This window comes from Engystomops pustulosus, chromosome 8, assembly GCF_040894005.1.
Source record: "Engystomops pustulosus chromosome 8, aEngPut4.maternal, whole genome shotgun sequence".
Classification (NCBI taxonomy): Eukaryota; Metazoa; Chordata; class Amphibia; order Anura; family Leptodactylidae; genus Engystomops; species Engystomops pustulosus.
In genome coordinates, this window is record NC_092418.1 from 76679245 (window position 1) to 76707130 (window position 27886).

Here is a 27886-nt window from a genome sequence, read left to right on the forward strand (position 1 = left end):
TTTCTGTCTGTGCATCTCGAACAAAAGAGAAGCTAGAAACGTTCCACAAAGATTTGGCTACAGTGATCACATTGGAACTTCGGAAATCTCCAAAACCCGATGGGAACCCCTAAGTAGAAACACAAAGGACCATGGGGCCAGGCAGGGCCTGGAGGTGTTCAAAGGGGGGAAAGTGGCAATTCTTGGATGTATACCAAGAATTGTACTGGTTTATGATGTATATATTACATCAATATATGCTTTAATAATGTTTCAATGTTAGACTGTTTCCTAATAACCTAACTTTTGACAATCAGAAAATCACACCATTAGAGATTATAAAAATATATCACATAGACAGATGTATTAAAACAGCAATTTATTTGATCTGTAGTTACTATTAAAGGAAATCTACCATCAAAATCAAACACTATAATCCAGCAACACTTAATCATAGGTCCAGGCACTGTGACTGTGCTAATCTTTAATATTTATTATTAATGCACTCTTTCCTTCTAGAATTATCAAATTAATTAAATTATGCTAATTAACCTAAAAGGCTCCTGTTGACATTAACAGAGCCCCTCCTTGAAGCAGCGTCACATATTGTTACTGTGTGCAAGGAGCACTTCCCCCTTCCACTGTGTGATGAAAGTTCCTCTGCTGCATTTAGATTACATCAGGCAAAGGCAGAGGGGAAGTTCTGAGGAGCAGGGGGAGGCAGTGTAAGAGGCGGGGCTCAGGTAACAACTCTTCTGACTCATTAGCATAATTTCAAAAGGCGATTTTAGAAGGAAGGAGGCATTAATAACAAGTATAAGATTACCACAGTTACGTTGCTTGGATCTATAAGTGCCCCTGGTTTATCGTGCTTAATTGTGATGGTTGATTCCCTTTTAGTAAGGTCTTGCTTGAAATAACTTATGTTATGTCTATAAGAATCACCTTAATCTAATGGTGGTTAGGAGTGTCCATATTCCTCCCCCTATACAATGCATTATTATGGAGATGCGGGGATATGTCAGTGCTTAGTAATCTCTTCTGCCATTTATCTGTCAGGCATTGTCTTTAAGGAATAGCTGATGTGTCCTTCTAGGCTCTCCCTGCCTGTAATCCTGCCATGATTGATTGGCTGATTGCAAGGAAATGATGTTACTCTGGGATGTATGAGCATGCAATGAACTGCTGGATACTTCCACAGTGACATTCCTTGGACCTGTTACAACCTTACTATAATGAGATACATGGTTAGCATTATATTGAACATATGAATAATATGCCCATATACAACAGGTTTTTTTTAGTTTTTTTTACAAGAGTGATTTTTTAAGGATATGAGACATGTAGTGGACAGAATCTGAAAGATACTGAAAGATATTTTTTGGAGCTGCAGGAATAGGATTATCCACAAGTGACTTACACATGGGAGCACACCGATACAAACTATTATTATATAGTATATGGTGCCAGAGAAAAAGCAGTACTACACATCCATCAAGTGTGCACAGTTATACTATATATGTATGTTATATTATTTGTATGTGCTATATTATATGTATATACTAAAGTCACATGCATTATAAAATATGGTAGAAAAATTGCATTTATCACCATTGACATTCTAAGTTGAGGTATTTATTAGTATTGTATATCCTTAGAATAATTAAATTTGTAATAGATAGATTTAAAGTACATTTACCACCAGGATGAAGGAATGTAAACCAAGCACACCGACATACTGGTGTATGCTCCATCTGGGGAACTTGAAACCCCCAAGGCTCATTTGCATAATTATAAAAAGCCTTTTTTGTAAAAAACCAGGGCATAAAAATAAGTATATATGGGCATGGCACAGTACTACTATTCCTCTCCTGTATATATCAGCACATCACAGTACTACTACTCCTTTCGAGTATATATGGGCATGGCACTGTACTACTACTCCTCTCCTGTATAAAGGGGCACATCACAGTACTACTAATCCTCTCCTGTGTATATGGGCACATCACAGTATTACTACTCCTATCTAGTATATATGGGCATGGCACAGTACTACTACTGCTCTCCTGTATATATGGGCACATTACAGTACTACTACTCCTATCTAGTATATATGGGCATGGCACAGTACTACTACTCCTCTCCTGTATACAGAGGCACATCACAGTACTACTACTCCTCTCCTGTATACAGTACTATTACTACACCTTTCCTGTATATATGGGCACATTACAGGACTACTACTCCTATCTAGTATATATGGGCATGGCATAGTACTACTACACCTCTCCTGTATATATGGACACATTACAGTACTACTACTCCTCTCCTGTATACAGGGGCACATCACAGTACTACTACTCCTCTCCTGTATAAAGGGGCACATCACAGTACTATTACTACACCTTTCCTGTATATATGGGCACATTACAGGACTACTACTCCTATCTAGTATATATGGGCATGGCACAGTACTACTACACCTCTCCTGTATATATGGGCACATTACAGTACTACTACTCCTATCTAGTATATATGGGCATGGCACAGTACTACTACTCCTCTCCTGTTTCTACAGGCATGGCACAGTACTACTACTCCGCTCCTGCATCTATGGTCACTGGACAGTACTACTACTCCTATCCTGTATATATGGTCACAGCTCAGTTCTAGTAATTTATGATTTCTATTTTATCACAGCTGATCTCTCCTGTGCTGAAGATGATATGCACATTATTAATTTAATGTCAGTAATCTGCTCCTGAACCTCAATTCATAAAACTTGGTGCTTCCATTGGTATAAGCCAGGGGCATAACATTCACAATGGCAGGGGAAGCATCTGGGGCTGTAGACAGAGATGGGCCCCGCTCACCGTGCTGTGCAGACCCTGGTTGCATAGCTAAATAAAGGAGGCCTGACCTGGGCCCCTCTCCTAAGCGCTGTGACCAGTCATTTCAGTCCTCTATGTACTATAGTATATATTGGTATGCAATAGTAGTAATTGCCCCCACACTAATTTAGCTCCCTGTAAAAAACAAAATGATGCTGCATAAAATACTGATTATATACATAGAGCTATTTAGAAGTATAATTTTATAACTTACATTGGGGAGAATTTATTTATTTTGGGGGCACAATATCCATTTTTATTTGCTAATATCCAAGGAAAAAGGGGTGATAATAAAATATCATATTTAAAATGAGGGGATACTATCTATAATATGATAATTTCCTCCTAATGAAGAGCCAGGATTCTGTATGAGGGTGAAGTTATCATATTATATACAGGCGGTCCCCTACTTAAACGGAACCTGTCACCAGGAGACCCATTTTTAGCACTCCCCCAGTCCCCACAGAGCATAGTACATAGACTGCCAAAGTATTTTTGTATTAAAAATTGTTTTGCAGAAAAAAAGATATGTTATGTTGTACCTTTCATTAGCATCTGCTGTGTGACTAGGCAGTTGCCAAATGGGAGGGTCTGGAAAGAAGCAGTTTTCCCCCCACCCTTGGGGAACAGCTTCTCTATGTGACCTTTTCAAATATATGAAACCACACCCATCACTAGGTTTAGCGATGCCCTCTGCTCCTCCACAGCCAATCCTGAGTGAGGGGAGTTATTCATATATTTGAAAATGTCACATGTTTCCCATGGGTGGGGGGGGGGCTGCTCCTTTCCAGCCCCTCCCAAAAGGCAACTGCCTAGTCACACAGCAGATGCTAATGAAAGGTACAATATAACATATCTTTTTTTCTGTAAAACCAATTTTTTATACAAATACACTTTGGCAGTGTATGTACTATGCTCTGTGGGGACTGGGGGAGTGCTAAAAATGGGTCTTCTGGTGACAGGTTCCCTTTAAGGACACCCGACTTACAGACAACCCACATTTACAGACAGACCCCTCTGACCTCTGGTGAAGCTTTCTGAATGTTTTACTATGGTCCCAGACTACAATAATCAGCTGTAAGGTGTCTGTAATGAAGCTTTGTTGATAATCCTTGGTCCAATTATAGCAAAAAATGTTTAAACTCCAATTGTCACTGAGGCCAAAATTTTTTTTGTCTGGACCTACAATTATAAAATATACAGTTTCGACTTACATACAAATTCAACTTAAGAACAAACCTCCGGACCCTATCTTGTATGTATCCCGGGGACTGCCTGTATAGTATACCTGATTTTAAATAAGTTATTAAAATTACAATTTATTATGCTCTGTATTTCTTTTATTCAGTGAACACATTGGCCCAAATATATTTCTGTGTCTGCGCCATTTTAATGTCTAAGTTTGAATGAATGAAAGTGTCTGTGGATCTCTGAAATGTAATTATGAGGTGTTTGTGGCAGCTTTGTGTGGCGGTTGCGCTGTGTCTGAAAAAATCGGTGTAACTAAACGTGTGCGGTGCGGTGCGGGCTTAGTCGGAGTTTGTGTGACATTTATTACGCGCTTCTCCAAAATTGTGTCACAACAGCATGAAGCAAAGTACCAAGAAAAAAAATGTTACAGCTGTGTCACATCCTGAAAACTGACCAGATTTACTAAGAGCGGTGAACAGTATTGGATTATCTGGCACAAAGTGCACATTACTGAGGAATTATTATTGTAATTTATAATATTATATAATTATTAGGGGCACTGCATTAAATAAAAGTTATTTGGTCCAAAATATATTATAATTGATTGGGGTGTGCACAGCATGGTAAGTTGTGGGGGAAGCATTATTTAGGGGTGTAGTACAGTTATACAGATGACATCATACTGTAAGTGACAGTGTGGTGTGAGGGGTCTGTTTGGTATGATAACCAAAGGAGTATTTTAGGAGGAGACAGGAGGAGTTTAAGTTTTTCAGTCATAGCCGAGAGTAATCATCATGTACCAACTGTACCCGAAGGAGAAGGTTATCACCTGTAAGTTACTAGTTTCCACTCTTACCTGTGTCTTACCTATACTTTAGTCACTGAGTAACCTTCTTATATGCATTGGTGTGTCATATAGTGCATTGAAGTAATTTCTATTGTGCGTTGTGATGGAGTCGGGGGTAGGACTGATTAGCAGCATCCAGACTCTATACACATCACCACATTTGGTCTTCATTATTGTCAAGTGTTAAGTGGAAGCACTTACATTCACCATCATTTATGATAGACATCCATGCATTGAGGGTTCCCGTCTGTCATTCTTTCACTAGTATAATGTAAAAAATAACAGACTGCAGCATTATTTTATTATTATAGCATGAGCATGACAAAAGGTAGTGTTTCATATATGCAAATCTATTGTAAACGATGGGGGGCCGTGTGAGAAATATTGCCCCGGGGCCCAGAGGCAGGTTCGGGTCCAGGTTAACAGTCAAGCCCCTTTGCAGTCAAATCACGTGGCAGCATTAAAAAACCAAATACTAAAACAGTTTCCTGTCGCTTTCGACTAAAATATTCCTTATCCTACCATAACAGCCCTGTCATGGTTATTTTATATACAGCCCCCCACACCCTCTGTGGATTCTTTAGATACAGCCCCCCTTAACCTCATGGATTCCTTATGTACAGCCGTTTGTGGGTCCCCCCAGCAGGTCTGGGCCCCAGCACAAATGGTTCACACATACATCATTATACATTTGTTGGGGCTCAGGGGCCCTGCCCGACAGGTCCACTTTACAAAAAAAAAATGGTGCATAAATGATATTATCAACAATCAAGATTCAAGAACCAAAAATTTGAACTTGAGTCATGTTATTGCTCTTTTACCTGCAGAATTCTCACTTATTATGTCAACGTTGTAAGTTGTACAAGTTCATTATTGTGCATTAGATAGCTATCATGCTTTGTCAATGGCAGGGTACTATAGGGGGACAGAATGAATAGATCTCACAGTCTCTAATGTCTCACTATAACTTTATTATGAGGTGAGGGTGGAGAGGAGGGGGGGTCCAAACTCAATGAGCTCTGTGTCCTTTTAGCCTTTTTTATATTGACAGATTTCTGCTAGCGCTCTGAGATGTGACCTCTGCATACAGATCACCACAGAGAGCCTTCAAAACGATCAAGAGAACAAAAAATACAGAAATATTGTGTCATAATGCCTGGTGCATGATAAATACTGAGGAGCCTAGGTCAGTAGCTGGAAAACTACTTAATTTAAATCATTAAGAGGTCCAGCTATAGGTACTATTAACATTATATTAGTTTTTGTTACATGTATAACACATTTGAAATAAAAAAATATTATAGAAGAAACATAGAGACCTAAATACTGTATGTAGCTAATTGCCTCTTAAATATGAGGAATGACAGATGGGGCAAGAGAAAACAATTGCCTTGCAAAAATGTATGCATACACCCTATTCATTTTATGAATGGACAGTCACTGGTACAGTATTTTTTGGACTATAAGGCGCACCGGATTATAAGGTGCACCATCAATAAATACCTGCTAAAATGTCTAGGTTCATATATGAGGCGCACCTGATTATAAGGATGAATGTCCAGCAGGTGGCAGACCTGTGCACAGTTCAAGGCAGGGGTTGGCCACACACACACTTACCAGGGTATTTACAAAACTCTAATCCCATAAAGCAGTGATGGCGAACCTTTTGGAGACAGAGTGCCCAAACTACAACCAAAATCCATTTATTTGCCGTGAAGTGTCAACATGGCATTTGAAGCAGTAACTTATTGCTACCTGTTCTTCTGCATCTTGCAATCGTATGGGCCCCCTAAAGCAACCAATACAGTTGAAAGAAGGAGGGCACATTCAGACTTCTCTCCAGGGTCTCTCTGTAGAGGAAGAATGGTGGGTCCAAAATGAGAACCTCCAAAGAAATTGCAGTTCTGTCAGCACCTTCTCACTTTTCCTGCAGTTCCAAACAGCCAATGAAGTGTCGCTTTAAAATAGTGCTGAGAGCAGCATCTCTTAAGTTCCTGGGACTGCAGGAAGTTTTGGTGGATTTGGTCCTATTTGGTGAATTCTGTCCTGGGGCGATGTTCTGAGTGCCCACAGAAATGGCTCTGAGTGCCACCTCTGGCACCCGTGCCATAGGTTCGCCACCACTGCCATAAAGCATTATTTTTAAGTCTGTCTGTAGTCAACGGGAATGTTGGGTCACGTGACCTGCTGTCAGCAGGACAGAGGACTACCTTTCCTACTGTCTGCATGTTCCCTCTATGATAACTACTCCCAAACCCTATTAGGAAGGGCAATGATTCTTATGTGTACACTAATGATCTATTACATCAAGGTGATTTTGCATATGTTCTGAATAAGAACTTTTATATACAACTTTTTACTAGAGTTAGTAAAAAGTGTGAAACTGACAAAGCTGCAGGACTGCAAGATGTGACTACAGGAAGTTTGTTTGTAGTCTGTTACCATGGGACTGGATGGGTCCGCATAGAAAATGTCAACACAACATTTTATTTATAAATAAGACTGTTTGCAAACTTGCATTTATTTTTCTTGGGGACAGTAAATAAAAATTCAAATGGTGTACATTCTTTATAAGACCAACTTTATATTTAGGTGGCTACCCAATAAATGTGCCTACAAAATAGAGGCACTCTTAGTCCCTCCATCAATCACCAAATATGTAACTTTGTAAACATGTTTTGTCCTGATATTGACACAGGATAATAATACTATAAAGATAAAAATTAAAACTGATGCATAAACCACAATAATACCGTAACATTGGTTTAAGAACATATAGTCCCCCTACCATTCAACAACTATAACTTTTGCAATGTTTTCTTTAAAATGTTAGTACCCTCTTTAGAGGTAGGATGCAGCTGTCCTGCAGTGACACGATGGTCCATTTGCATTCTTACTGCATTTCTGTGATCAATTAACTGTCTCTTTCAATTAGCAAAGCAAGAAATCAGCGGGTCTCAAGGTGTCCTTGGGATGTAATGCCACATATAAGAAGGAGGGACACAGGATCCATGTCACTGTATTATAGTATCCGGTGACCAGTGCCACCTTACATAAGGATGAAACCCTTTATGGGCAGTGACTGTTTATTGGCAGAATAGAGAACTGTTGATTTTGCATTAGGTAGTGACTGTTGACTAACTACCTTGACAAGAAGATGGATGTGATGGATTTATACCTTGCAGTTCATGATCTGCCTATGAAGTTCATTAGCAGTGGGTCAGTTCTTGCAGAACCCCGTATTTGCAGAACAAAATACTTTTTTTTTGTAAAAGAAGCCAACAAGGTGGAGTACAGAAAAGTTCTAAGAGTAGGATCACTTGTGTCTATTCATGGACATCCACCAACTTTTTTCCAAAAATAAATATTCACCTGTCCATTCAGAACTATTTATATTTAAAAAAGTTTAACAAAACATTAAAGAGGTTGTCCACTTTCAGCAAATATTTGATATTGGTTGTGTAATGAAAAGTTCTATAATTTTCCAATATACTGTCTATATCTATGGTTTTCTACAACTCTTCTTGCTGCCATTCTACAGAAAGATTCTGGGGCACATTTACTTACCCGGTCACCGGAGTTCACATAAAGCGTTCTGCCCATCTATAATGCAGCGTGCCGCGATTCACTAAGATCATGCACCCGATATCATGAGTGTGTCCCTTCCCCGCTCAGGTCCAACAGAGTCACTATCTTTTATGTGGTGCATCATTGTGCTTGGGCTTGCGAAACAATTTGAAAGTTAAATCCTGCGTTCAGTCCAAATCAGTCGGACCGTCTGACGGCACGCCGCCTAATTTGTGTTGCATGGAAGCAGTGCAGCTGTGCCACAAAAAGGGTCATGTGCTCCACAATCGCAGCGCACACACTGCTTAAATACCTGTGCAGGTCATTTAAGCCCCGAAGTGCAGAGTCCAACAAATGTGCACGCACGGCCCTTAGTAAATGTGCCCCAATATGTTTACACCAGTGGATCTAAATCTGTCCATGTGCATGGACACCAGGGAGGTGCACAAGTAAACCCTGGAGTAAACATTGAAGCTTTCTCTAGAATGACAACAAGCAGAGATCTAGAAAACCAGGAGGAATTTATACAGAAAGTATATTAGCAAATCGGATAACTTTTCTTTATACAAACAATATCAATTATTTGCTGAAAGTGGACAACACCTTTAATTATTGAATGTATTTAAAAACCTGAGCAGTAAACCTTGGTGCCACTGGGTATGAGATCATTGTATTTTTTAGAAAATATTTAGGTGCTGGGAGAACCAAAGATAAGTTATACTATATAAGTAAATCACACTTGATAAATATTCAATTTTTTCAACCCATTGAAGCTTGGGGTTTTTGAGGTTTTTGTGTTTTGTTTTTTAACTTTTATTTTTTTTTAATTTTTAATTCCCCACTTCCCAAACCATATATTTTATATTTCCATATACAAAGCTGTATTCAGACAAATTGCACTTTTTAGTTACACCATTTAATATGCTATGCCTTGCACTAGAAAACAATTCCAAATGTGGTAAAATTGTTACCGTGTTACTGTGTGGTCCAGATGGCACTTCCCCATTATTCGTTGGCTCAGTACAATCACAGAAATTTCAAATGTACATAGTTTTGGTGTCTTAATGCCTGTAGAAAATGTCATATCTTTCTTGCATTAAACAATGCTATATCATACTTTGATATACACAGTTGGATAAGGGGTCATTGTTTGCAGAATGGGATGACATTTTCATTGATATCCTATGTACAGCTGTACAACCTTTACAAGCTTTTGAGGCAAAATGAAGAAAAGTGTCAATTTGTCAAAAAGTATAAATTTGGACATTTGGACACTTTTGGGACACTTACAGCATTCATGGAGGGGAATAATCTCTATTATATTTTGATAGACCAGAGATTTTGGGATGCCTAACATGTTTGTGATTATTTTGGCTTTTTTATTTTTCTATGCATTCTAGGCAGGGCCCATTGTAGACCTTTTGCTGACTATGGCAAGAATTGAAAATGTACAGCACCCACAATTTATTATATACTCCAGACCCCCTAACCTACAACACCCTGATAATTTATATACACACCCGATTTATTTATATACAGTTCGCCTAATTTATTTATAGAAGCCCCCATATACATACTCCCAAATTACATTATATACAGTACACCATAAAGGCCACTCGGTTTAATTAAAATCCATCCCCTATATACCGATCCCTACATACAGTATATAGTGACTGTCCCCCAGTGACCCACAGTATACACAGCCTCCCCAGTATACACAGCCTCCACCCAGTATATGTACAGCCTCTTTCAGTATATACACAACGTCGCCCAGTGCCCCACAACTTCAGAAGATCTGGTCAATGATGTCTCTGAATGCAGGACCATCACTTACAGTGAATGGGGCATTCAGATGCAGGGAAAGCTTGACTTCAGTGTTAAACTCTCTGTGTATTGATTTTCTGGATGATGCTACCACACTGGTCCATAAAAGAAACATGATCTAGAAGCTGTCCAGCTGCTTGGAGACATACTGGTAGTGGTTTATTAGGCCAATTTCTGATTACACGTTCCCTTTAAAGGCGCCAATGTAATTGATTTTTCAGGTAGCGCGGACTTGCCAGCATTTGGCAAGGCCGTACTACTGGCTGTGACCCGTCGCCCCCCACAAGGGTCCGCAATCTGCCGCCTGAGACAGGAACTTCATCCTGCCTCATGACAGATGCGTCCCAAATTCCCTTGACTGGATGCTTTTTAAACAGTGATGTGGTGTACAATAATGCATGGTCATGTATGTACTTCCTCAGGAAGTTCAATTCCTTCTACGTTTGCAGCAAGTTCCTGAAGATGTCCTACTAGATAACCATTGTTAGCATAAATGGAAAACCAAAGTTGATAAAATTACAAAAAGGGCCCAAAGCACAATTGGAAAGATCGATTCCTACATACATTTGAGGCCATCACTTTAAACAATACTGTTATTCACAGTATTTTTCTCAGAAAATAACATTACCCGATAGCTGGAAATATCTAATAAAGAAAGTTGATGGTTCTCCTGAATACCCCTGGTATCAAGCATCACTTACTTTCTGTAGATAATTAAGTATTTATATCTTAGCTTTATGTAAAATAAATGAAAAAATGTGGGGAAACGGGTAAAAGTTTTTGTATGTCGTTAATTCCAAAAACTGTGTAGTAAAGGCCTGAGATCATGTTTAAGGGGTAATTATCAACAGATTATGCTGTCCAAAATGTTCGTAATGTTGTTCACATATGATTTTAAAAAATGGTGTTGATGATCCTTATTTCCATCATAAAAGAACTTGCTAAGGACTCAAGAATGGTCTTCCATGGGCAATCTTGTCCACGGAAACAACCCATTGAAGAATTCAACAATTGGTGGTTGCACTAGATGAATATTGGTTACTAGTTAGCCTCGTGTTCTCGATTTTTCTAGGCTTTTCCATTCCTTACTTGAGCCCTGTAAATTTTCTTTTGTTCAAAGTCATTCTCCACTTGTCAGGTAATACATTTCAGGGATGCGCTTCCCATTCTGATTAGTGGGACAGTTTTGTTAACGCAATGACGTTGAGCTAACTTAACCTTCAATCTGTAGCTGGCAGCTGCAGGAAGTAAGAAGATAAATTAACATTTCTTCCCATAGCTCTTTGGCCTGCTTGTAATCAAGATATTGAGATTGATGCATGTATTCTAGGTGTGCACAGCACAGGGTAAAACCTGTCTATTCGGCCTTTACTATAGTTTCCATGTCATCCCCCGGTAGCAAAAGAGTTAATCGGACACAAAATCATTTTCATTTATCATTCCCCAAATAGTCAAAGACCAAAACTATGGGCAGTACAAGTTAGACTGAAAAAAGACCATGTTATTTAGCAATCAAGTAAAATTGTCACCATCTAATTGACCTAACCAACTTCATCAATTCCAATTATATGGCAACCAGAGGCATTTAATGTTAGGTAGGGAAAGCTAATTAAATTGCAATAAATATTAGTTTGCATTCTAGTAACAGCTAGCGTCTAATGAATTAACCGCTAATAGCTCATTTATTATGTGCCAATTACATGCTGGTAGCAGACAATTTGAAACTAATAGGAAAACTTTGTCCTTTTTGGTTATAAGAAATGTCCTCCAACTTTGTCTCAATGTTTATTATATTTCATTAACCTGTCCATGAAGTGAAGTATGGTCTGCAGGCAAGAATCTTATAGTACAATAAAACCGGAAAAGCTTAATACTAGGCATAAGGGTTTTTATTCCTCCAAGTCTCCTTGGGGATCATTTCTGGATAGAATCTTTAACAGTGCAAAAAACATCAACTAACATGATGGAGCCCCCTTCTGTCATTGCTTGACACCACAACATAGTTATTAACTATCTACTGGATGGGCTTTAAATGTATGAACTTTGGCGCCACTACTGATCTAGGAGGAGATCTTAAGTTTTCCCTTCCTCCTCACTACCGTACCTTGGTTTGAATGAAGTGGCAATCAAGACTGTATCATGTCTCTCCATTCTAATTCCATGTGTCTATGAAATCCAAAATGTTTTTGGTCTTTGCAGCTAGTCACTTTTCCATATTTCTCAACTTGACTTTTTTCCTTTGGAGAGAATCTTTCTCTAACATGTGTCAACCTGAGCTCCACAACTGCTGTATAGAAAACCTCTAAGGTATATATAGAAAACAAATTCTACAAACCTCTCAGTAGGTACAGTCATGCTGGGTTTAAATGGAAGCTCTTCAGGACAATGCAAAAGAACTACCCACTGGCATCCAGAAGGTAAGTATAGTAATGAAGAAGTAGTGTCCAGCACCTACCTGGTAGGTAATTTGAAAAGAGTGGTCCCATGACTAAGAGTCAGTCAACCTGAAATGCATAGGTTATACAATAAAAAATATTGTTTTTATTCTACCACAGATAGTGATAGCCGTTCCTTCTTCATTACTAACCTCTGTAGTATGTATATCCTTGAACAATCCTCTTTAGTAGCAAATCTCTTTAACTCATGTTAGTACTCATGAGACCCATCTTATACAGTGTAGCATAAGCAACGAGAACAATGCTAGACAAACCACACAAATTCAGAATGAACTTATATACAGTAATATAAATGTCGGATTAGTTAGATACTAACATTAACTTGTTAATATTCTCTGGGTTTTAGACCATAATGATTTGTGGATCTGTTACTTTGTAAAAACAAGCTGGATCACTGGTTACATTGATTAATACGTTGATAATGATAGGGGGTTAATACGTTGATAATGATAGGGGGTTAACAATTTGGAAGGTATATAGGTGTCCGTGCTTAGGAAAACATGGATTGTTTCTTTGCAATGACAACCAAATTATCGTTGACCATGACTGATGGAATTTGGAACTCTGACAAGACCAATGTGTGTGTGTGATGTACAACCAAATCACAGATTAACCCACTTTATAAATGAGACACACAATTAACATTAACACCCTATTATGAGTACAAGGATTTGATACGGTTTTATTCCAAGGGCCATGTTGTAATTCAACCTGTGTCATGTTTTCTGTGCTCAGTGATAATATAATAAATCTCAGGAGTAAAATCACCAAAATAAAATAGGAAGGAATTTGACATAAGCCATTATCTTTTCCAGCTAGATTAAATTAATTACAATCATTAGGCAAACACAACATCAAAGAAAAGGCGATGAAAGATTTCTCACTAAGAGCTCAAGGGGCAGTCTAGTCTCAGAAGAAGGGCTGCTCACATGTTATATGGGAAGATCAACAAACATAGAAGCCGCAGATGTACAACAAAATATACAGCAATATGTACAACACACTCTTAAACGGGTTGACCTAACTTTTTAAGTTATCCTCTATTCACATGATAGGGGATACCAAGCTTATTGGTGAAGGCCCCACTGCTGGGACCCCCACAGATCATGAGAACAAAGAAAAGGGGTCCAGTTCTCACTAATGGGTGAGAATGTCCTGCCACTATTTCAATAGATGGGATTGTCAGAAGTTTCTGAGCGTAACATTTAGGTATTTCCGGAACTCAGAGACAGTGAATAAAAGTGCTGGAGATAACTGATGGATGTGCTCAACAATCTCTTATACTGTTGATCAACAGCTGGGATCCCCACTGATCAGCCTGATATTCCCAACCTTGAAAAGTTGGGAGAACCAAATCTACAATAGTTTTAGATTGCCAAAACGGCCTTTTGATAAAATATACAGACCTTAAAAGGGTATTCCCAAATCCGCAAACTGATGTTATTGTTGTTATGATAAAACGTTATACCATTTTCCAATATATTTTCTGCATCAATTACTTCTGGTTTTCTAGATCTCTGCTTGCTGTCCTTCTTTAGAAAGCTTCTACGTCTACATCCAGTGGACAGAAATTTGACCATGGTCACACAAGTGCACAGCTTGTTATATCACAGAGAGTAATCAGAGCTGTGTGACCACTGGATGTAGAAGCTTTCTATAGAAGGCCAGTAAGCAAAGATCGAGAAAACCACAATGAATTTATTAAGAAAGTATACTGGAAAGTTGTATAACTTTTTTATAATACAAACAGTAACATTAATTTACTGTAATGGGAATACCCCTTTAAGGCCCCATGCACACGACCACCAGGGGAATTATGTACGACCGCAAGCTTGCAGCCAAACATACATCCCCCATAGACGGCAATGGCTGCATGGAACGGCACCGTACCGCTCCGTTCATGGTGAAAAGATAGGACATGTCCTTTCTTTCCCCATGTTACGGTGCCATACGCCATGCATCACTATGGTGAGGGGTCACTCCTCCTCCTCTCCATGGCGCCATGTGTGCATGTAGCCTAAGTTGAACTAACCATTTCATATGGGGTAGTACCAGACTGTCCCATAAATTCCCCCACATAGCATCATCTCCCCCCCCCCCCCACACACTCTGTATAATTCCCCCTCAACATTTCAGAGATATAGCAGATGTAAAATTCCTATACATTATATATTTGATCAGCTAGAAAATAATTTTAATAGTTGATTTTAAAAGGAAGGAGGCCAAGGATAACAAATATAAGAAAACCCCAGTCACTGTGCCTGGGTCTATGATTAAGTGTCCCTGGTTTATCATGCTGGATTTTGATGGTAGATTTCCTTTTGCTCGAGAAGTTATTTTTCGGAGGTTGTGCTGTCAGCTGCTGGTTTACCTACAATATCAGAGTCCTCCTTGAGTAATATCAGTTATTATTGTGTATAGTAAAAATGTGGTTTGATATCTATTATCTTGCGCTCACCAATTTCCTTAAAGAAGTTGTAAGACTGAAAAACATACAAATCAATAAAGTGATCTACACAATGGCAAACAATGTGAGCTCTTAGGGAGGAACTGTCTATAGAGAGGATAATTAATCAGGCTAAGTAACACCCAGATATGCTTAGACAGCGTTTTTCCACTTCCCTAATTAAAGCCGGTCACTAAAATCTGTTGAAAATTACCCCGCAAGCATGTACAGCGTTTGCAAAATTCACTTTCTCAAGAAAGCTGAGATACATTTATTGCATGCATGACAACAATGGAAATGAATGGAGACACCTCGTGCTTATATCCTGGCCTCAGTGCAGGGCTTATCAATGGCTCATGTCTGAAAATACAAGGCAAATTAATAGAAATATTACAGTCCATTCCCGCTTCAGGAAGTTTGAATGTTAACCTTTTCTGTGGTACAGAATGCTTTAGAGGCAAGAAACATATTTGGACAGCTAAAACCCTCTATACAGAAGGAAACCCAGTATCAAGATAGTTATAGGAAACTGCAATAAGCAAGAATCAGGCTCCCCTGCTCCATAACATGCTGCCTGTGCAACACCCCTGCCAATACATAGGCAGGCTGGTAGTTGCGAATAGCCCGCTCTCCAGGTCAGGAGCTGTTAGGGGGAGTCGCAAACCCTCTATGAAGTTGCAACTGTAGATATTGCCTGGCAAGGCAACAGTTAACCATGTAAATGTTGTTGGCCAATGAAATGCTTGGACACACCCCAAGGTTATATAAACCTTGGGTGTGGAAGGTTCTGGTCTCTTTCCTCTGAGGTCTCTACAGGGAGAGCTTGCAGACCTCCATCACCAGATATCTGCCGCAACCTTGCTGCTGTAGCAGCCCACCATCCTCCAGCCTGGAGCCACCTTGCCAGGCTCTGAGCCCACCATACTGAGGAATACTGTTTGAAGCTCAATAAAGAACTGTAAGTTGATTTGCACAACATTGTGTCTGTCTGATCCCTGGATATGGCTACTTACCACCACAGGCTCCCCCATCCATTACCAAGGACTCATCCTACAGACACCTGAGGGGTTGCCCCAGGGAGAACCAGTACATCAGCCTCTACCTCCTTATTTCTTGTACACACCGCCTGCTGGAAACTTACCAGGCTTTAGGACAGCCCTCCGGTCCCCATACCAGGCACCGTGACATCAGCGTGCCCTAGGCTGCAGTCGCCAGACACTTCCGTATTCTGGGCCCCGGCTGGGTAGAGGCCTAAAGAAAAGGCTAGGCCCGGATGGGGGATGTTGCCCCTTTATGTACAATCTGCTCAGCCTCTCCATAGGATTCTACCTGTACAAAGGACACTATGTAGAATCTAATCAGCTCCCCCAGCTATAACAGCCTGCTTCTAGATAGAATACTATGTACAATATTGGATGCAGTTAAGACACTGGGGCTCATTTACTAAGGGCAGTTTCGTTGACTTTCTGTTTCGGAAAGTTTTTTTGTTAGTGTTTTTTTTTTTTTTTGTCTTGCTGCACCTGTTGCGCCTTATTTATGGAGTGTCAGCGCCACAATATTTGTCCTTTTTGACACGCCCTTTTCTTTGGCGCATAGTTTGGGAACTCCAGACACTTTTCCTGTGCTTCCAATTTCCCTACACTTTTTTGGTGCAATTGTTGGCTTTACACACAGGTGTAAAAAGCTGGTCTATAGAGTTCTATTTCACCTTCATGAATGAGGAGAACGTTCTAAACCTTTTTTGGTGCTGCGGCGATTCACAAACCCCTTGCAACACGATCGAACATCCCTGTGTAAATTATAGCACAATTCTTGTGCCAAAAATCACAAATGCTGGGCCACAATTGATTAATGCTCAGATACCATTTGCTCAGAATCTTGTGCTCTATAACATGCTGCCTGCAGATAGGACACTGTGTACAATCTAATCAGCTCCACTTAGAAACAAATATTAGTAAAATGAACACTGTTTATTGAAACACAAAGCCTCTTCGCTTATGGGTGCCCCCAATGAGGAAGGGGAAAAAATCGTAAATAAGACAGAACAGTTGGATCTGTTACAGGGCATACACTGAATGTAGACAACCATTGACATAATGGGCCACATTTACCAAGGGCTTTGCGCCGCACTTCTGTCGGAATTTATACATTCTTTTAGGCTTGCACAGGTTTTTAAGAAGTGTCTACAAATGTGTCGCACATGACCCTTTTGTCGTGCAGCTGCGATGGCCTCCATGCTACACAAATTAACTGGTGTGGTGGTGCTCAGTTGGACTAAGCGCAGTATGTTAAAGGTGCACCACAAAAGCATTAAGTTGGCGAACTCTGTAGGGCCAGTGCAGGGAAGCGACAGATTCATGATTTCTAGCGCACGATCTTAGTGAATGTGTTGCACCCAGCATTATACACGGGAAGAGTCTTTCTAAGTAAATGTGCCCCAATGTGGTCTGCAGGGCTCCTTCACTATATGTACACACATAATTGGGGGCTGTAAGTAAGTATATGTAGGTAAAGCTTGATAAGCTGAAATGAATCATCTAACTGGACCTGCTTTCTTGACAAGGAATAATTATGTGACCAATATTATTGTGTGCCGCTAGCCACTGATCATGGTGTAACAGCTTTCCTCATGGTAAGCTATAGAGAAGCTGTGAATAACCTGGGGACACTCATATAAGAAAGTCACAGTATCAGCTCAGTCTATATATGAGATTGATCCATCCATTTATATTACATTGGTTCTTTAAACAATCCCATTTAGTCAATGTCACTTAGACTTCATAATCATTGTCTAAATGGAAATAGACTCCCGGCTTCTGAATTTGAGACTTTCTCTGGACTTTTTTTGTGCTAAGATACAATTTCAAAGACGAGTGAAATAATTTGGCGCCTACATCTTAGTCCTCCTGATTAATATCCGCATTTCCAGCGAGGTTCTCTACAATTATGTGAGATTTAGCTCTCAGAACAGATTTCCCTCCAATCTCATGTCGCAGCCACGGATCTCCTTATTGACTCCTGTACACCGCAGGCTTCTACCAATTACATTGTACAAACATTGTCTTCCCTGTACAATTATGCAGAGCGTTACCACACAATGCAGACGGCTGTGCTTTATGTGTAATTCATGCCGGCGCTGTATAGGCTTTTGTCACTTAACCCTGGAATTACATAAACATGTTTTTATAGGGAATAAAACAAATAATGAGAATTATATGGTGTTTAAGGCAATGAAACATGGCACTTTGTTTAAGAGTATTACTCAACTTTATGACTCCTTTGGAAGACACACTGGAAAAATAAACATTTATATTAATAAAAGTAGCTCGTAATGTGACTGTGATACCCCCTTTCCATGTGACCTGTTAGGAATTAGTGTGAATATCCCCAGCATCTATTGGATACAATAACTATTGCTTATAAAATCCCTTGTCACTCCTTTGCAGAAGGAGCTGGCACAGCATTTAACAGAGACATTGATTTTCTTTATTTACAGGTTCTAGTATTGAATAATGGAAGAATTTGGGGAATAATATTGTTCTAAGGAGGGGGCGTAAGTGTAAACAGGACAAATGGCTCATAGCTGTAAGGAAATGCAGGACAGATTACTGCTTTAGTTGAGGGAAGAATAATTTAAAACAAACCTGTCACCAGGAATGTATTTTTTAGCTGGTGGCAGGTTCCAATAGCCTCTGCTATGCTGATTTAAAAATCCCTTTGTCAGCATTCTGTATCAATTCAGTTGTTTATAATAGTTTATTTTACATTACCTGGCTCCCTGCCAGCAGCATGTGGTGCAGCTGCAGCCTTCGTGTGCCTGTGTCTCCTCATGGATTCTTCTTCTCCTCCTCCACACTGCCCCTTCCCCTGGACTCACCACATCCTGCTGGCAGGGAGCTAGGTAATGTGAATTTAACTTGCATACACCACTGAAATTATTCAGAATGCTAGCCAAGGCATTGTTAATATAAACATAGCATAGGTTAGTATAAATTTAGAGTTTTATTTATCTAAATGATTCTACATAGTAGAATCTGACCATTTGCCTTCTGCCCTTGATAAATATTATACATCATATTCAGAACCTTGAAAGAAGTCCTGAGGAATCTTTGTAAAGTGTTGCATGGCAGAAGAGGGCCCATTGTATATTTTTCCTCTTCCTACTAAGGTTGTAATATACATTACACTAAAGGTGTTGTCGGGAGGTTAAAAACCATGGCTACTTTTGTTCCAAACGCTCCTCCTCTGATCATGGCTAGTGTGTGGTATTAAAACTAAGCTCCATTCATCTCTATACAGCTGAGCTGCAATGCAAACACACACCATGGTCAGGTGTGGCGCTGTTTTTGGAAGAAAGCAGAAATGTTTTTTTAACCCCTTTAATGTTGAACAAACCCATTGATAACCACATTACTGGCCAACCTTCCAATATATATGAGTGTCCCAATCTCACTTGATGAATGATCAAAAAAGGGTCATGTATATTGAACTTCAAGATAACAGATCCTACTGTCAGAGATGCAAAGATGTCCTCTCTTCCCATTGAGAAGACAAAGCTAAATAAATGCTAGTCTTAAAACTACCTGACATTTTTTTCCAGACTAACATTTGTATGTATATTAGACCCATAGATACACCTTCTGTGAATTGACATTGTATAACAGCCTTACTGTATGCTGTGTTTCAACCTTCAACCAAGTTACTATGTAGGCTAATAGCTGCTTGAGTTTGATATAGTCTTAGTAAATCTAATCTAACTCATTTTTTCAATATAAAAATATGGTTTGGTTTAAATTTTTTTCTTTTTTTTTTTAAATCCTAAAAAAGTATAGCAGCAATATACATGATGGGCCATTTATATGGATACACCTAAATAAAATGGGAATGGTTGGTAACATCAACGTTCTGTTTATGACACATTAGTAGACAGGAGGGGGGCAACTTTTCAAGATGAGTGTTGACCATTTTGAAGTCGGCCATTTTGGATGCAACTTTATTTTTTCCAATGAGTAGAGGGGTCATGTAACACATTAAACAAATCGAGAGTTTCACAAGAAAAACAATGGTTTTAACATAACTTTACTCTCATAAATAACTTTCATGAGTTATTTTTAAGTTTATGACCGCATATAAAATGTATTCCATTGTATTGTATTGTGCTAGCACACAGGCTTCCGGTATTCATTGTTTCAGATGCTGCACATCTCGAAGGCAATGGTCCATGCTGTGAAGATACTAGATGTGCAGCATCTGAAACAATGGATACTGGAAGTCTGTGATACCATTTCTTCTGCCATGTTACTATCAATGTATTAAGAGTATGAGAAGAGGGAAATAACTCATGAAGGAATAAAGTTACGTTAAAACAAAGCACACCATTGTTTTTGTTATGAAATTCTCAATAAGTGTTACATGACCTCCTCATTGGAAAAAATAAACTATTATTCCATAAACTATTGTGCCACAAACAGGAAATGTTGTCATAATAATCCATTCCCATTTTATTTAATAATAATCCTTATTTATATAGAGCCATCAAATTCTGTAGCGCTTTACAAATCATAGGGGACATATACAAATATAATATGACATTACAGAGTACAAACATATGGAACAATAGGAGTGAGGGCCCTGCCCTCAAGAGCTTACAGTCTATGAGGATGAGGGGGGGGGGGCACAAGAGGTATAAGAGTTTGTATAATGGTCCAGCCATTGTTTATAAGGGAACAGAATAACAATAATTTAATAAATAAAAATAATGCTGCTTGAACTAGCCATCAGCCGCCATCTTATATACAAGGTCCAAGGTGAATGTGACTGCAGAGAAGCCTGGAGCTTGGTATATAGCTGGTGTTTGCCGGATAACAGACAGGAGGAGGACATAGGATGGATTAGGAATGAGAGTTGACATATCATGCAGTTAGCAAGTGTTATTTATGTGTATCCTTTAAATGCCCCCCCCAGAGGACCCTAAGGATGGGTAGTATAAATAAGAGGCTATGGCATAAACATCTTCTCGGTCAAATGGTTAATTGTATGACTTGTTTTTGTAGATGTGTGGATCAGTGGTCTCCCCACAGAAATTATCTATGTATATGAGGCAGAAACGACCAAGTTTTGTGGAGCATGGAAGAGTTCAGCTCTATGAATTCCTGGATTTACTTGCAACGTAAGTTCCTAGCTTTGTACACATGAGATAAAGCAGAGCAGGGTTAGTCATAAACATGAAATTAAGAACTGTCATCTACGTATTTATATAAATAAGCAGTGAATTATTTTAACCATGTTATAACCAAGGAAATAGTTGGTAAAGGTCTGTAAAGCTGTAGCGCAATCCTAAGGTTAGCATGGAGCCTCATTTAAAGGGAGAGCGTCTGCTGCACCAAGTATTAAAGGGAACCTGACACCACATTTTTACAAATGTAGCTAGTGCCTGGTTCCTATGGAGCCCTAGTAACTTTCCTGGTATCTATGCATCTTTAGAGAGAGTTGAGGGGCATGGCCTAATGTCATGTGACCAGAGTGACATAATCACAAGTCCTTTAGCCTTTTAACATTAACAAACTGTACCCCATGCACATACCTTACGGCATAAAAATAACAGCAGCCTACAGGGCTTTCTCCTCCTCTCCATGCTGCTGCTGTGATTTCATGTGATATATGCTTGCTGTACAGTTTGCTTATGTTAGAAGGCTGAAGGACCTGCGATGATGTTACCTTGGTCACATTACATTTCTGCTGCATGCACAGATAACAAGGGGGGGAGCTGCTGGATTGAGCAGGTCAAATTATAAAGTTGGATGTATGGGAATCAGAGGGGTACAATGTTTAGCTAAAAGAAGGGTGTCAGTTAGTAAATAAGGCTCTATGGGAACACTGCCACTGTATTTGTGAATAGTGTGGGGACAGGTTCCCTTCAAGCTACTGGCAGCATGTTGAAGATATATGCACCTTAATTATTTGTGTGATTATGTCATTTCCTAGATATTCAGTCTACTTTTTATGCTAATGAGGCAATTAGTTTACCAGAGTGTCCTCAGCACATGGAGAACAGCTTTTTCTGCCTAATCACTGCACTCTCCTTCTTCCAGTGTGGCTATATGCTTCTCACAAGACAAATCTTCTACTTAGGCCCCTTTCACACTAATGTATTAATATGGCCGTGTGCTACCCATTCCGTACCGCAGTAACATAGAAGCCTATGATAACAATCATTTTTATTTATGTAGTGCCATCATATTCTGTAGCACTTTACAAATACAAATAACACATATACAAATAAAATAAGACATTACAATGTAATAATATAATCATATGGAACAAAAGGAGTGAAGACCCTGCTCTCAAGAGTTTACAGTCTATGAGGAGGAAGGAGGGACCCAAGAGCTTGTTTAATGGTTCTGCCCTTTTTTTTTTATAAGGGACCGGAATAAAATAATTTTAAATACATGTAAAATATGTGCATATGGTTGGTTACTGTATGTTGCTGTATATATGTGTAGTATCCAGGGATTTTGGAGTTTAGCAAGCAAGTAACCAGTGGCGTAACTAGGAGAGACAGGGCCCCCTAGCAGGCTACTGCATGGGGCCCCCCTTCCCACCCTTCACACATGCGAGTTACAATCACATATAAGTACACGCATGTGCACACACAGCATATACACACACATACAGTGCCATGTGCAACATACTCACATACATTGTATACAAACACCATATACACATCACAGATACTGCATATATACATCACAGTATATGTTATATACATATTATGCTGGACAATGGGCAGTACAATATAGATACAATGGTGCACATCCTCCATTCTTTATTGTGTCAGGTCGGTTGACGGGGCCCCCTGCCACTTTTGGCCCCATAGCGGCTGCTACCGCTGTAGTTACGTCCCTTCTAGTAACATCATTTGCCAACCGACCATATTTTATACAGAACGGATACAGTGACTCAGTGGTTCAGGGAGGAATCATAGCGCCCCAGGTGCCGCCCCAGGTGCTTAGAACATCCCTCTTGTGTACCAACTGCAAAATTAGAATACAGATTAAAAATAGAAATTTTCCTGAATGGCATTAAGTAGAGAAATAATGAAGTTATATGGGAAATCACATGTAGAGCAGTTTCCCTATAATAGTGTGTGAAATAGTATGATTCGTGCATTATCTTCAGGCTCATCCATTGGAGAAAAGTAGCAATCATATTAGATGGAACTGACATGAGACCCAATGCTTAATTTATTTGGTACTTGGGAACTACAGGTCATACTAAGAGAAAGTATGCTGGACTAAATTTTGATGTATTACAGTCAATAAGTGCCATATATAAAAAGAAACCCATACAGTGAGCATGACATATAAAGGGGGGGGGGGGGGGGGTTGATGGGCACAATTATTATTATTTTTATTATTATATGCACTCACAGAACCCATGGGAGAATGAACAGCTCTGAAATGGTCAGCCGGCGCTGTCTAATCTGCTTATCTTTTCTGGAGTATCCTTCATTCGATCTCTATGATTCATCACTATGCTTCCACCTCTCTTTTGATCTGTACTCTGTTATGTGCACCTTGCCCTCTCTCTCACAATCAATGGTGGAGGTGAGGCTTGGGGTACAGAGTTGGGTCCAGCTAATGAAGTGATTAGCAATGGTAGATAGGGAAGAAGATTTATAATGAGAATGTATGAATGGACTCGAAGCTGAACTTCACTGAGCAGCAAATATTATAATTTACAAGGTGCTATACAGAGCTGGAGGAAAAGTGCTAATGTGATAAAATATGATAGAATTAATTTAAAGGGGAGATTCACACGAAACTCATTTTATAATTTGAAAAATAACATAATTTGCTACTAGAGGGCCTGAAATTAACTTATAGGATACCTACCCCCACTCCCTACATACAGTATGGTAGGATAGCTTCAGGGGCGTAACTACAGTGGTAGCAGCCGGGGCAGCTGCTATATTGTCAGGGGGTCATGGCATGTAAAAATGTATATCTGTGCATAAATGTCAGGCTCCAGGGGCCACCTTGTTAACCCCGCAGACCCGGGCGTAAGCCAATACCTGGGACTGGAATCTAAGTGGCATCTGTTTTTCACCAGAGCCTCCGGGTCGCACTTGATGAGGCGTGGTGCCACCAGGTCGTACCACAGGTGTGACTTTGTCCATAGTGGCAGCCAAGGCGAATTACACAGACGTAAAGCAGGATCATAGGAATGCTGGGAGAGGCCGGTTTTTAACAATTTCCTGGAAATGGCCAGCACCAATCAGCAGTGGGCTGCTCCTTAAAATCTTCACTAGCCAGCGTGTATGCGCACCCTACGAGTCTAGGACCTGTGCACAGCCGGAGCAGGAACTGGAACGGGCTCATGTGAGTGTCGCCGGTGCTGTGCTGGCGGGGCATGAGGGGCACGGGTGACCAGTCATATGGGTCGCGGGAGCACCTTTGACAATAAATATAGGTGCGTAAGTCTATACTAATGCAATATGTACAGAACTGGCACTCAAGAGAACGCTCCATGGAAAGTTCTTAATGAATCATCCTTTATCCCAATAAAAACAGCTTCAACCAACATGAGGAGTTAACAAACCCGTTTCAACACTAGAGCATCTGAATCAAGTATATATACAGGCTGTCCCCTACTTAAGAACACCTGACTTACAGACGACCCATAGTTATAAACGGACCTCTGGTAATTGGTAATTTATTGTACATTAGCCTTAGGCTTCAATAAACAGCTGTAACACTTACCAAAGGTGTCTGCAATTAAGCTTTATTGTTAATCCTGGTTCTTATGACAATTCAACATTTTTAAAATCCAATTGTTACAGAAACCAAAAAAAATTTGCCTGGGGTTACAATTATAAAATATACAATTCCGACTTGCATACAAATTCAACTTAAGAACAAACCTACAGAACCTATCCTCTACGTAACCCAGGGACTGCCTGTATATATATAGTGGTTACACTCCTGGATAGCTTTATAAACTATTGTCATGTAAGGCATAGGGAAACTTTATGTATTGAATTAGTTATCTGCAACATCCTTCACTGGGGCCTAGTCTTTTCTTGGGACCTGGACACAGCTGGAGCCCAGAATAATGGATATACTGTACAATATGGATAGACTTTACAAACTGTGTGATATTTCTCAAACTTTTTTTTTATTTCAGCTGTGAACCATTAAAGAAGTTTTCAATTCTAGACAAGAGAGTAGCAAGTACAGAAAAAACAAGAAGAGGTTTATACCAGGTACGACGAGACAATTTTCAGTAATGGCAGACTTTTCTGTGAGACATATTTTTCTAGTTTATAATCCATCTAACGGCCACAGCGTTATGCAAGTTTTAACAAAAGATACAGGTAAGGAAAATGCAAAAAAGGGTGCAGTTTATTTACTTTACAAATGTATAAAATTTTTCAGTTTATTTAAAAAATTTTTTTTACAAATGGATCCAATTAGATTGAATAAACATAGGCCAATGAAACAAAGGAAACGGCTTTTAATATAAGGTATAAAAAAGGGTTTTCCTGCATTAATGAAAATATGCTCATCCTGAGCTGGTGCCATGTATATGTGAGTTAGAACTATCACTTTTAGGTAGGTTTCCTTTAATTTCTTTCTACTACTTTTCTAGTTTCTTCACAGCTCTAAACAACATTTAGGCTCTATATAATTGTTGATACAATTTTTTTTTTGCCCCAGTGAGAACTTGATTTTCAATTTTTTTTTGCTGTAATTGGACAAAGCATTATCAATAAAACTTCATTAGAGACACCTTACAGGTGCAGTCTGGGACTAAATGAAAGCATCCAGAGAGCTTCACCAGAGGTCACATGGGCCAGAGGGGTCCTTCTTTAACTAGGTCGTCTGTAAGTCGGGTATCTTTCAGTCGGGGGACCGCCTGTACTGCAGGAAACACAGGATGGTGCCTTCTGCTGAGTGACGTAAACGGTCAGCAAAGGACATTGGAGGAAATGGGAGACAGTGCCAAAAATTCAAAAATTGCATCTATCCCCCGGCCTCCACTGAGCATAGGCTCAGGGAAGTACCCAGTGATGGACTATACCATCACTGTTGATCGCTCCACCCATTTTCAGCAGGGAGTAAGAGTAGCAGGATGACATATCTGCATTCTGTGTGATATGTCTTATCCCTCAGTTTTAAGGGAATGTCAGGAATTGTTAAATAAATTAGAAAAATGATGTATGAATGAAGCCTTCCAATTAGCTCACCTTGGTTGTGTAAATAAATAATGTGATCTGTAATTCCTTCCTTCTGTTGTGTGATGTGTCAGATACTTGCGTGATTCACTACATTTTGCTATGCTGGTGTCATGAAAATGAAATAAAGAATAGACACAGAAGGACAGAAGTGAGGGCCCTTTTTATTTTTTTGACAAAACACAATGGCCCAGATATGTGAAAACTGGTGCAGACACAATAATATATCTGGGCCCATAACTTTACAGCTTTAAATTCTTTGTGTTCCAGCAAATTCTAAATGAATGGCAGCTAGATGTTAGTAAAGACTGATGCGCTGACATGAGCTTCGTTGTGCCTCCAGTACTTTCACTTCAGAAAACCAAATTATTGTTTTTAGTGTCCTAGAGCTGTTATTGATACAGTTCCATTATATGAAATTTTTTGTAACTCCAACTAAAGCGCCACTTTATAGTAAGATACAGGTATACATCATAAATTCTCGAATCCCAAATGTATTTAAGTGATGTCGGTGGGATTAGCTGGATGTAAGTGACATTCTCAAAATGATGTTTGATATATCATTATTAGCGTCAGATTTATGCCTGATGGTCCCTCTTGGAAATATTACACAGTCCAGCATTTCACTGTCAATTGATCTGGACACAAAATTTTATAGCGTTGTCACTTTGTCCTTTAGTTTAATACCTTAGTGTAACATTATCTTGTACAGAGCAGGTACTTTCTTTACTGCATCCAAACCATGTCCGCAGCGGCTTTGACCGGTAAATTTACACTTGATTTAATCTGAAGAATTCTGTGTTGTTTTTTCTCAATATGACAATATGTGTAGTCATTCCTTTATGTTTCTCATGTGGCCTTAGATGGATGACATGAGAAGCTTCATGATGACCCCTGATGAGAAGCTGGCACGTCATCTAAACTGGAGGTTCCAGCATGAAGACAGCTGGCTGTTACCCCAAGAGACTATGGCAACATCACAACTGCTTTCCTCCAGAAAAAGCCCACAAGTAAGATGATTACTTGTCTTATGAATATGAGAGTAAATGAAGGTTGTATCTGGTCAAATGATCATTTTTCATGTTAGGGACAGTTCACATCTCAATTTTCAATTAATTCAGTCACTTATTTTCAGCCAAAACCAGGTGTGGTTGTGCATACAGAACGTGTGTTTTTCCAGGAACTAATCAGAAATGAGATATAATGGAAAGACTTACATCTGGTCTCTGTGTTGGACAGCTCCTTGTTTTGTCTCAAAATAACTGAAGGAAATAACTAAAGATCTAACGGAGATATAAAAAGGCCCTTAGTTGTAAGTAGCCACAAAACTTACTTACACCCACTTTAAGTACCATGTCATTAAGGTTACCATCTGACAGTTATTTTGTTGTTGAGCAGTATCCGGTTTATTTTTAACAGCCCCATAAGAGTATTTGTATACGTGGGCAA

The 27886-nt window shown here is 39.4% G+C and overlaps 1 protein-coding gene across 1 annotated transcript in view; it reads left to right on the top strand.

Moving 5' to 3' along the window:
• LOC140075436 (uncharacterized) overlaps nt 1-27886 on the top strand; it is a 127849-nt gene that overhangs the window by 69934 nt on the left and 30029 nt on the right. The window contains exons 7-9 of the mRNA XM_072121350.1: nt 21255-21370; nt 25387-25465; nt 27301-27447. Coding sequence (XP_071977451.1) covers nt 21255-21370; nt 25387-25465; nt 27301-27447 — 342 coding nt within the window. The remainder of the gene's footprint in view (nt 1-21254; nt 21371-25386; nt 25466-27300; nt 27448-27886) is intronic.